Source organism: Macrobrachium rosenbergii, chromosome 37 (assembly GCF_040412425.1).
Source record: "Macrobrachium rosenbergii isolate ZJJX-2024 chromosome 37, ASM4041242v1, whole genome shotgun sequence".
Taxonomy (NCBI): domain Eukaryota; kingdom Metazoa; phylum Arthropoda; class Malacostraca; order Decapoda; family Palaemonidae; genus Macrobrachium; species Macrobrachium rosenbergii.
Genome location: NC_089777.1, coordinates 12,121,198 through 12,133,710, shown reverse-complemented (window position 1 = coordinate 12,133,710; position 12,513 = coordinate 12,121,198). Strand labels below are relative to the sequence as shown.

Sequence of the window (12,513 nt, the reverse complement as noted above, 5' to 3'; positions counted from 1 at the left end):
AATGCTAGGCTAACATTTCTAGGATGAACAACCAAAAGGGAAACGGTATGTGGTATATGCCTACACACACACACGTATATATATATATACACACACATATATATATATATATATATATATATATATATATATATATATATATATATATATATATATATAGAGAGAGAGAGAGAGAGAGAGAGAGAGAGAGAGAGAGAGAGAGAGAGAGACTAAATATTAATGGTGGGCGCGGAGTAACCTGCTTGCTCCACTGAAATCGTCTCCTTTCCCATTTTGTAGCTTCTCAGGAGCAATTTATTTTCCACGTTACCAACTTCGGATCACACTGCTAATCACAGAGAAGTCCCCTGAAGGGGTATTACTTATGCAAGAAGAGAGACTACTGGCATTAAGGGCTGCTCTGAGAGCAAGAGCCCGTGCTGGGAAGTCGCTGCCTAAATCGAAGAAGAAGACTAGTGGCTGACACTGCCTGCAGGTCTCCCTCGAGAAAGAAGCTCATTTGATGCTTTGCTTTTCTAAACAATTGTTCTTGCTGGCATACGGATAATAAACCTAACAACAGTTAACGTTAAAAAGTACCACAATTCCGAGTCATTTTGTTAACAATGAAGCTAAATCTTGGTTGAGTTATAATTCAATAACCCTTGGAAATAGTTTACTAAAGTCATTACGAAGGCGGCAGTGATCAGTCTGTACAGTTATAGTTGTGTTGCGCGGTCGAGTGTGAAATGCCCAGTCTTTTAATTTCTCGTAAATACCTGTAGTACATTTTAGTGCAACAATTAAGTGATTACAAGATCGGGTTTTAATTTTAAATTCATCGAAGGGGTACAGTTCACGTTTAACGTTACTGAAAAGAGAAAAAAAATACTACCATCTCGTACCTTGCGATTGGTCAAATCAAACATGGCGCCACTTAGTGCGTGGGATTGGAAAACGCCAATCAGATTTCTTGTTGGAGACATACACGTGCAGAGTAGAGTAGATATATAACTTTTGTTTATAATACTGAACGAGGCGATGCTTCTCTCTTTCCCTTGCTTCTTTGCTATATGGCTATTATCCTGCTATCGAAGCGGTTCCTATAGGCCTGTAAGTTCCCAGTACTTGAAGAAGCTTTAGGCCTACTAGTGAACAAGATTATTTTTTATTTAAACGACTATAGAATTTCTAACAATTGAAATATGCAAGGTTTCCAATTAGTATGTGTTTTGATCCTTGAATTAATGGAGTTTGAAATTTTAGGCTATAAAGCCAAAAACTTGGGAACTCAGCCATCCATCGCTTACGACAGCGAGAAGAGGAAGCGAGAGAGGTTGAACAGCATAGATAACGAGATTAGAGAGTGAATGAGACGAAGTACAAGGCTTTCAAGATGAAACTGGAGAAAAGTAAGTTAGAGAGGTTGGACAACAAGATAAAAGATATGAAGCATGGATGGAGGCTTAGTAAAATGCTATAATGTGTATGCAGCAGGCTGAGGGATGGGAAAGGCGAATGGACGCAGCAAATACCCTTTAGTAATGACTACAGTCCACCACGTCAAGTTCAGTGATGCATTAACCTCTACAAGGTGTTTCATGGTTGAATCAGGAGTTACAGAATGAACGTAGTAGTGACAAGTTCGACATTTTATACAGCCACCCACACGAACTTGAAACGGATTGGTTGTGGGGTAACGAATATACATTTAGATGGAATAAGCCGAAATTTAATTTGTCACTATTTACAAGGACCAGAGAGGCATCATCATACCGAAAAATTTTGCACGCCGATATAGCCTTGTCATCGCATCATGAGGTAAGTACCGCCTCAATTATGTTTTCCTTTGTAAATTTTAATTAATACTTTAAGAGTAAACACACGGAAAATATGATTACACAAATTTATGAATTGAATATAGAATTTAGGCCAAAGGCCAAGCACTGGGACCTAGGAGGTCATTCAGCGCTGAAACGGAAACTGACAGTAAAAGGTTTGAAAGGTGTAACAGGAGGAAAACCTCGCAGTCGCGCTATGAATCAATTGTTAGGAGAGGGTGGAAAGTAAGATGGAAGAGAGGATATAAAAGGAGTTACAGTAAAAGGAACGAAAGGGGTTGCAACTAGGGCCGAAGGGACGCTGCAAAGAATGCTTAACCCCCTACGGAGTACACAAGTTTATGAGTCCATAAAAGTTTTATGAAACAACATTTAATGTCATGTTCAAAGTCTAAAATACATCCAAAGGTACGAACATTCATTTTACTTTTTTATGGACTATGCAGACTTGAGATTTCATTAATATGATCCCTAAATGAGCGAACGTCACATGACAGTACCGGCCAGGAATAGTTTCGTAACAGTACAAAATTTTTATTTTGCACTAAATAATAGCTTTTTTTTACGTTTATAAACAGATGACATAATTGAGGGTGTAGCTGTTTACGATAAATGTGCCACGCATTTTTCTTACAATGTACTCGTGTTAACAATACATTAGCAGCAGTCTGAGTAAATTTGTTGTAAACAACGATGCGGACACGACAACACTAATTAATCGTGTATTGCTTTCTGTATTACTCGAAAATATTTTCCTTTTTATTTGCATATATTGTTAAGTGAAGAAGGTAGGCAATTCTGGGTCCTTTAGAAAACAGGACTTGATCAAAATGTTCTCGATTTTGTGCCTGCATAGATTCAGTCAGCCATCTCATTAGACTTCTAGCCATAAAATTCCTACAAAGTCACTCTTAGTTAAGTTCAAAACCTCAGCTTTCTCGTATTAGAAAGATAACCAATTTTTAAAGTATTCCAGGAATACTGACAGAGCCAATTATGGACTGGGTTGGATTTATGGAATTTAGGCTAAAAAGCCGAGCACTGGGGCACCTTCAGGCTTCAGCCATTCAGTGCCAAAGAAAGGGATGAAGGAGTTCGAGTGATTGGACAGCAAATAAAGTCATTGAAAATTAATGAAAAGAAGTACTTGGGTCTAGAGTTAAAACTCGGAGAAAACCCCACATTTGCACTAAGACAATAGAGAGGTTGGATATCAAGATTGCTGAAAGGAAGTGAGAATGGAGGTACAGAAAAGGTCTGCAAGTGGATGCAGTTTGGGGCCGAATAGACGCTGCAAACACACTTAATTAAAGCTCACATTTCACCATGCGAGACCAGAGAGCCTTTTGTTTACAGTATTAATGTTCCTCACTGCAAGCTTGAAAATTATTGAAATTTTGAATCCCCCCTACAGTTTCCTAAGTAAATTTTCCTTTCGTAGGAAGGACTGAATGAGGTGGTAGAGAAACGAGATTGATGAAAGACTGGTTTGTATACCGAAGAAAAAAATTATTCTACTTTGTCGGTTCTCGGAATGTTTGCAAGGCTCATATTTACAAAATGTTCATGTGCAGATGAGGTTTGTCCTGTCTACACGCATTTCTGGATGTATTAAATTCAAAGGAACTGTCACAAGGAGGTCCAGGTTATCCAGCCTCCAAGCAGGGTCCTTCCTTACCTCTCTGTTCAAGGGAATGAGCTGGGAGGGAGTTGCTCGAGGCCGATCAATGTTGCTACTGACGTGAATGCAGGTTGGAGTTGCCAGTGCAGGACGAGTTTGATGGATGACAAGTGACTTAGGATTAATTGCCAAAGCTGTGCTGGTTGTCCTTGTCACGACAGGAACCACACTGACATGAGAATCTGAAGGAAAGACCCGCACTACTTTCATGTCTAGGTATGCCCAAGTCTGCTGGTGAGGCACAAGATCTTACCTCACCCGGTTATCACAATTACCTCCCTGTGACAAAAAAAAAAAAAAAAAAAAAAAAAAAAAAAAAAAACTGTTCTGAAGTGACAGCGTCTCGAAGGACGCCCGAATTAGCAGATCTAGGTAACACATCAAGTGTAAAACACTGGAGATTGGGTCCAAGTAGACACCAATTGAATTGAATTGAATTAATATCAATCAAGCATCAGGCCTTGGGGACCATATGGTGCTATGTTATGCTGATTATAGATACAGTATGGTCAGAATTATTGGTTGGTAGGTTATATTGGATAAAGAATATTTATTTGTTGCCAGCTATTTAGTAACTATTTACAGAAGAATGGGAAGTAACCTGAATGTGGGATGGTTGTGAAATGTAGGCATCCCGACAAAGCCACATAGCGGGTCAAAGAGTCCACTTGCTTGTTAGCCAGGGTGCCTACATGGCTCAGGGTCCAGCAGAACCAGACTAGTTTTTTCCCGAGTGAAATATGAAAGAGCCAATCCTGAATTTCACGGACTACAGGATGGATGCAGTCAGTAGATTGGATAAGGGATAAAGAATTAGCAGAGTCTGGGAAAATAACGAAGGATGATGAGGGTTAGATTAGAAGTTGTTTTAGTGCAAACAAAATGGCATATAGTTTTGCTGTCAGTATGCTTGCCACAGGTGGTGATTGTGAGGAGATATCTGAGATCATGTCTGTGGGATTGGAATCCTTAAATATTCCACTAGAGTAGACAAAGGGAATGAGATATACGATGATATTATAGTCGATATGATTGAGGTAGGGTTGTTAGAGGGGATGGACTGTCTTCAGTATAAAGTAGGGACAGGTGGGTGTCAGGAATAACTGGTGGTAAAGCAAGGTCAAGGATACTTTTTCTCTGTACAGAGGTCTGAGTGGAAGGTTGGGTAGGAAAGGAGACAGGTAGGGGGAAAGGTGAGGCAGGTTTAGATTCTGTGGAAGTTTGCAGGGGAGTCGGGGGAAGGATAGCGGGAGGGTTGTGGACCTCAGCAATGGTATGATGAACAGTAGCATATTTTGTGTGAGAGGAAGTTGGGGTCTTGGGGATGAGGTTGGGTTTGTGTAATCCTCAATGTCCTTCATGGTTTCCGGAGGAGATTTGGCTGTAAGGGTTTCTTGGGTGGAGGGCAAACAGGAAGTGACTGGGAAAACTTGGAAGGAGAGAATTTGTTATTGGTCTTTGGAGTTGTTCCAATTTGGTGTTTATTTCTTTGTGTGGGGGTTGTGTTAAAGAGGGTGAGGGATGGGAAGATAAGGATTTAGAAGTTGTCTCTGAATTCAACACCTCAAAAGGGTTTGACGAAGTTACACTTGAGATAGGAAGACGGGAAGAGGTGGTGGATGATGGTGCTTTAGCTGTATGCAGCAGTTTGGACAAAGAAAGGGATGATGTTAAGAAGTACAAGTGGTGGTAGTGGATTGGGGAATTAAAGAGGAGGTGGGAAGGGTTGGTTGTGGTGTGATATTCGTGGTGGTTTTGCTCGTTTGGTTTGCTGTTGTCATGATCTGGGCCAGGGTGACAGTGGTAAAGCCAAACCGGCAAGCCTCCTGTCTTGCTTCTTGAAGCGAAGGGCAGCCACTTCTGATTCACACTTTTAGACAGGGCAACCACAGTAAAAAAAGCATTGTTTGCCTGCGCAATTGGTGCAAATACGCTCTTGTGAGTGGCAATTTGCTCGATCATGGTCAGGCGAGCTGCAAATGGGCCAGCGTGCTTGTGATCTGCCAAATTTGGCTGGGTGGTTGAAATGCCAGCACTTTTGGTACTGACATGGGGGAGTCTTGCCCCTTGAATGTGATTTTTGCAAAAATTTTTTTGGATATTTTCTGTTGCTCTTGTCCCCAGTGTAGTATGCAACATGGAGAACTTCATGGCAGTCACTTAGCTCTTTGAGACGCGTTGTCAATCGGGCACTGCTCAGAGGGTATCACCACTATTCCAGTGTAACGGTTAAGATGAGGATGTGGGGTGGTAGGGAAGGCATTACCTTGTAGGTCTTTGAGGGTGGACATTGCTCGAGCCTGAGCCTCTGTGTTCACCATAACAGGACGTGAGTGGTCGCGTCTTGTTAGGAATTTCACCATTCCTACCTGTCTCTGCAGGCACTTTTTAAAGTGGAGTGTATTGTTAGCGTAAGGAGCAGTCGGGGGGATGATGAAGCACTTGTCCCACTTCTGGGGTCCAAAGAAGGTTGATATAAGGGCTGGGTGGGTAGAAAGTATGGCGTTCAAGCCTTATGAAATTTTTATGAGTTAAGAGATGCTGTAGTAACCTGTTTCATGGTAGAACACTGTGGTTCATATGGTTGTAGAGTAGTCACCAAAGAGGAATTAGTGGAAAGGGAGCGTGGGGCATCATGTCCCAAGATAACAAGCAACTTGGTAAAAGAGTAGGGATGATGGGATTTCTCGGCGAGTAGTCTGGCTCATGGTCTCTTAACTAAATCAGGGAAGCCCAAAAATTCAGGGGTCTGACTGTGAGCAGGGTCAGTCCCCAAACCCTTAGAATTTGTTTGATTTCCATTATTGGCCATATGGGCCAGGATATATGCTAGGGAAATATACAATCCACTTCTTGAGAGCCTCGCATGAAGGAGTAAGAGCAAAAAAGAAAAAACAAGGGCAGTGTCCTACAGCATCCAGGAAGCTGTTAAAGACCAACCCAAAGTTGGCCTTCTACCCTTGCAGCACAAACACTCACACCTAAGGGATAGCCGGGGTACAAAGGCAGAGGATTTGTATGATAGTGCGAAAGAAGAATGATAAAATGAAAGATTAAGAAAAAAACAAGCCAAAATTGGTCAAGTATAGTACCAAAGCCCAAGGCTAGAGGAGGGGTCCAAGATGGAGACCAAATGGTTGCCCAGCCAGCCCATGACCCCTAACCCAAAGCCCCTCTACAACGACAATATTACTTGGTATGGGAGGGGAGATGACACACAGATGAACACTCATGTGAATACCTAAAGGGTTATGGTTAGTCCAGAGCAGATCACCAGCCTTACTGTGAACAAAGAATAGGAATCTCATCTTCTGAAAGTATAGAGGGACCCCAAGTTCAGTCAGATTTACCGAAAGACTCTTTTCCTAGCTGAAACATGGAAAAGTGCAGACATTAGTAGCCTGTGCATTTTCTTTCAAGTTTTACATTCCCTGCATGTCTGACAGGAAAGTACCTTGCTTCATTGATGGATAGACACTGCAAGCAAGCAGCAACCACAGTAGTTAAATTTAGTGTTCCTTAATTTCAACAAGCTTCTAAGCTAAATTGTCAGGGTTTGCATTTCTGAAGAATAGTTAAATGAGAAATTTCAAATGGCACACAAACCACATTGACAGGCACCTAATTGGTAAATATAAACATATCCAACATACTCAAGGACCACACTGTGTTAATTGTACAAGTGGTTAACTAGTCACCAGTTTTTAGCACTCCCTATTAACAAGATGGACTCATCGTCGTAAGGCATCAGCTGAGGCTGTTATTGCTGTAGTAGTTAGTTGGTTAGAAATTTTCTACAGGAACTGGGTATCACATCTGCTGATAAGTTTCACCAAGTACTCCATTCTTTCAATCATTTCTTGGTAGGAAATCATTGAAATTCAAAAATCCTCCAGAATTTGGGTAGAATAGTTGCTTACCTTAGAACCAAGCCAGTTGCGCAGCTTTTTCCAATATAAACCGTTCAGGACTAACAGACGTATTAAAAATCATGCTGGAAGTCATTTATTCAAACCTTCAACTATTCCCACTTGTATGCACAATAATGAAAGTGGGGCCTTTAAGCAGTGCCACATGTTTCGTTAAGTTCCCTCCATTCGTCTGCCAGCATTAAATTATTCCATTAAAATTCTACCACTGTTGTTACAGGACTCCATCACAAGATATTCCCTGTTAATCAGATTAACCTATTACTTTACATTAGGGTAGACAAAAAGCAGCCTGCTTTATAAATTATTTACTTACAAAAAATAGAAAGAAATGGAAGAAAATGTTTGTTCCTATTTGATCTTGCCAATGAATAAAATGAAAGGGAATGTACAACACATGAAAAATAGAAATCAAAAAATTATGGAAAATAGGAATAAAACTTATGCATAATCGCCTTCAATTTCCCCTTCTTCCTCAAATTCTGCCTCATCATCAGCAGTAGCTTCTTGGTATTGTTGGTATTCTGAGACCAAATCGTTCATGTTGGACTCTGCTTCAGTGAATTCCATCTCATCCATACCCTCACCAGTGTACCAATGCAAGAAAGCTTTCCTGCGGAACATAGCAGTGAACTGTTCTCCAACACGCTTGAAAAGTTCTTGAATGGCAGTGGAATTTCCAATGAAGGTAGAGGCCATCTTGATGCCTCGGGGTGGGATATCACACACAGCAGTCTTGACATTGTTGGGGATCCATTCAACAAAGAATGAGGAGTTCTTATTCTGGATGTTGTACATCTGTTCATCAACCTCTTTCATGGACATCCTGCCTCTGAAAATGGCAGCAACTGTCAGGTATCTGCCATGTCTGGGATCACAAGCTGCCATCATGTTCTTGGCATCAAACATCTGTTGGGTAAGTTCGGGAACAGTGAGGGCTCTGTACTGTTGAGATCCACGGGCTGTCAAGGGAGCAAAACCGGGCATGAAGAAGTGAAGACGTGGGAAGGGTACCATGTTGACTGCCAATTTCCTCAAGTCAGCATTCAACTGACCTGGGAATCTGAAGCAGGTCGTCACACCTGACATTGTTAGGGACACTAAGTGGTTCAAATCACCATAGGTTGGGTTCTGGAGTTTGAGGGTTCTAAAGCAGATATCGTATAGGGCCTCGTTGTCGATACAATAGGTTTCGTCTGTGTTCTCGACTAGTTGGTGAATAGAAAGGGTGGCATTGTAGGGCTCCACAACAGTGTCGGATACCTGGAAAAGAGGATTTGTTACAATTTTGGAATATATACTAAGATTAATAATTTTACTAAACAAATGTGCAACAGCAATGCACTTATGTTTTTATACTTTAACTGAATTTAAAATACCAGGGCACTGGCTATCATGCAAGTTAACATAGGTTAGGTTGTCAAAGAAAAACTAATTCATAGGTGTCAAGAATGAAAATACCAGTTAATAACATTTTAACATCACACCATAAGTATAACTTCCAAATTGAAAATGTTACACTTAATATATATATAAGAAAAGAACATGTTCATCTTGGTACAATATCAGAAAACTTACTTTGGGTGATGGGACGACAGAGAATGTGTTCATAATTCTGTCTGGGAATTCTTCACGGATTTTTGAGACTAGAAGTGTACCCATACCAGAGCCAGTGCCACCCCCAAGGGAGTGAGTAAGCTGGAACCCTTGCAGGCAGTCGCATTTTTCTGCTTCCTTACGAACTACATCTAAGACACTGTCCACCAATTCAGCACCCTCTGTGTAGTGTCCCTTGGCCCAGTTGTTGCCAGCACCACTCTGACCTGGAATGCGAGATTTATTCACAGTTTCTTCCCTCAAAATTCAAATTGACTGAAGTATATGGCTTATTTTTTGCATCATACATCTTACCAAAATTACATCTCAGTTAACCACAAGCACACGATCTTTTAAACTAACCAAAAACAAAGCTGTCTGGCTTGAAGAGTTGTCCGTGGGGGCCTGCTCTCACACTGTCCATAGTACCGGGTTCTAAATCGACCAAGATTGCGCGAGGTACGTATTTCCCCTGGTTACCTTCATTGTAATAGACGTTGATTCTCTCCAACTGGAGGTCCATCAAGTCTTTATCTGTTCCCGTGTACTCTCCGGTGGCCTGGATACCGTGCTCATCGCTGATGATTTCCCAAAACTGGAAAGATAAAGTTTATTAGCATCTTGGCTTACAGTATTAGAAAAATAAAAGCTATTAAATTTGGGAATTATATGGTATGCCTTAAATAACTTTAAATCCTTTAAGGCTATGAAAACAACAGCAACTAACCAAGGATTGCACAGACATAAGGCCATTAAACATTTAACTATAATGTTTTGTTTGGGATATATTTGATTAAGCTATGTCGGGCCTCGCTTGCAATTGATAACAAAAGTTATTAGCATAACTATCCTAAAAGAACTCTGTCTAACACTGCAAGAACAGCACCACTTTAGTTTGCAAATAGAATATGGACTGGAGCACCTGAAAGTCTATATGAAGTTCTTAAAATAGAAATATGGTCCATTAATTTGTCTACCAAAAACAACTATCTCCACTTCTTTCGTCTAAGCACCAAATCAACCGACATGACCATCATCAATGAAAGATGGCGGCTTTGGAAAATATGATTGTGCTACCAATCCACAAAAGGTGAAATGTCACTGCATCTAGATACGGTAGGGTAATTTTGTTTACGCCCATTGCCGATATGGAAAAATCACGAAGGTTAAGGGCGCACAAATATTAAGACAACAAACCTACGTCTCATACGATGTTTGGATAATCGTATTCTTGGAATTTTAATTATGGACGGGGGATAGAGATGACAACTTGCCATAGATCTATTTTAGTTTATATTACGAATGAAAGGTCAGATACACTAACCTACCTGCATTTTTAATGTCAAAGGACGTAAACGCGGCGTTACCACAAATAAAGGGGCTGTGTCATTCAGCTAATCATGAGAGATTCCTACGAACTCTGAAACTGGCGTGATTAATCCGTAGACTTAACTCACCTCAACTCCCCCACCACCAGTCATCACTTTCATTCTTGTACCCAGGGCCATAGGCTAGTTCGTCTTACTTAAACGATTTTTCCCCAACAGCTGGGTTAAGGGTAAAATAATTGCCTGAAAAGACTTACTTTTCATCTAAGGTAATTTTTGGGAAAATCCTATTCGAAATTTATTGATGAGTCATGCCACGTCCCACTTGGGGCTAGGCTAAACAACCTTTAATACTGAGGCAATCATCTGACCGAATGTAAATTACCTGCAAACAAGACTTCGAGGAGCCCTGGACAGAAATGCATTTTAATATGGTTGTTAATCTTCAACTTAACAAGGAAACCCGAGAATGCCGGTGTTGGGCTAAAGCTGTTGCCTCATTACCGGGACCGGGTTGATAATCCAGTTCAGACCACACGACACCAAGGGCCTTGAGGGCAGATTTAAATTACGTATCAACATTTAAGACTGCAGTTTACGTGAAAAAAAACCTCATTTGAAAGTTTTATCACGCACTATGTTCGTTTTGATACAAGTGTGCGCATCGCTGAAAATGTTAATTTGGCTAGTTCTGACATGAATTCTGGTCGTCGAAATAGCTTTCCAAACAGGTTTACGCTAATGCTGCCCAATTTATTGTGGTACAGTTCTACAAAGAGAACCTGGTGCATGTTATAAATTATTAAGTTCGGTCTAATCCTAATGGACTTACGAAATAATCAGTTTTGAAGTTCCACTCTAATCTACGCACTTGAGCATTTTAAAGCTTCGAAAATTGACGACGTCCGCCATCAACCGGCCAAGGCGACAGAGGTTGGTGTCAGGGGGGGCGGGGGAAACTGTTTGAAAAAGTTACCGGTCATCACCGCGATATCCTCCGCCGCCTCCTTCCAACCCCGACGGCATGACAGTTGAACTCTCGCTCGCCGGTCGGTCCTCTCCTCATCCCATTCAATTTTTGAGAAATACGGACATTGTGCACTCACGAAATCCACTTAAAATAAACCACTGTTACATGATTATATCTCACCTTGGTACCGATTTGGTTTCCGCACTGCCCGGTCTGGATGTGTACAATTTCCCTCATGGTGGACGAGTACGTGTGTGTCTTCTTGATGCCGAGTGACGACTGGTTCTGCCGACTGCGATGCTGCTGGAGCTGGATCGCCGCGCGGTGAGGTGAGCGGGCTCAGGGATGGGCTGCCAGATGTCAACAGAGAACCCAACATTACGTCATCGTTTATAAGCGGTTTTTAGCTTCTGCCGTGTTCGTAAAATGATGAAATCGTTTCGGACACCAGTTTTATAGATTTGTCTTTATATATTATCTTATGTGTAATTGCATTTCGAATGTCAATAATAAAAAGAATTTCATTTGGTTCCCAACGCCGCTCTACCGGCCGATTCAAACTGCGGCTCGAGAGGCCCCCATGAAGGTTATTTGCTAACCGTCTGCAGTCGTATTATATAAATCACAAAGCTGTATTTGTTTAGCAGGATTGTCTCCTGCCATTCAGACGTATCTTAATTCCTAACACTCAGTCTTTCAAAATGATATCCAGCTAAATCAAAAGGAAACTTTCCATCTCGGCAAAGCACAGCAGCCATCGACACATCAACCTTTCTTTGGTAGCGACATTCTCGTCTTATTTGGGTATGTGTGCTTCCTTTTTAGGAACGCACAATACCCCGGGTTAAAAGGCTTTTCTTTAAATGTCCTTATTAATTTGGAAGCCTGAGACATGTTATGGCAAGAGTTATTCACTTTGTTTTTTCACGTGTGCCAAACTTTATCATTTCTTTTAACATAATTGTCTTGAAATCGTCATTCAATTCGAGAACATTCGAGAGAAAATTTAAAAGTTACTGTCAGGTCGAAGTCTTTACAGTGGTAGGAAAAATAACCATTCTGCAAGAGACATATTTGATCTGGAGATGGTATCTGCTAGGGAAATTCTTCTTTCATAATGCATCTTCAAGATATATACGATTCAACAGCAACGAAATACAAAGTAGATTTGAAATGACAGTGTCCTTGC

At 41.1% G+C, this 12,513-nt stretch overlaps 1 protein-coding gene and 1 long non-coding RNA gene across 2 annotated transcripts in view; one reads left to right on the top strand and one right to left on the bottom strand.

Annotated features, from left to right (window-relative positions):
- Positions 1–448: 448 nt before the first annotated feature.
- LOC136825307 (uncharacterized) overlaps positions 449–12,513 on the top strand; it is a 302,288-nt gene continuing 290,223 nt past the window's right edge. The window contains exon 1 of the long non-coding RNA XR_010849295.1: positions 449–1,800. This is a non-coding gene — a long non-coding RNA (uncharacterized lncRNA). The remainder of the gene's footprint in view (positions 1,801–12,513) is intronic.
- Positions 7,724–12,513, bottom strand: part of LOC136825305 (tubulin beta-1 chain) — a 5,094-nt gene continuing 304 nt past the window's right edge. Inside the window, exons 1-4 of the mRNA XM_067081442.1 lie at positions 11,505–12,513; positions 9,390–9,621; positions 9,009–9,253; positions 7,724–8,693 (exon numbers count right to left, since the gene is read on the bottom strand). The exon at positions 11,505–12,513 is cut by the window's right edge and continues 304 nt beyond it. Of these exons, the coding sequence (XP_066937543.1) occupies positions 7,872–8,693; positions 9,009–9,253; positions 9,390–9,621; positions 11,505–11,561 (1,356 nt within the window). The 5' untranslated portion in view covers positions 11,562–12,513 and the 3' untranslated portion in view covers positions 7,724–7,871. The remainder of the gene's footprint in view (positions 8,694–9,008; positions 9,254–9,389; positions 9,622–11,504) is intronic.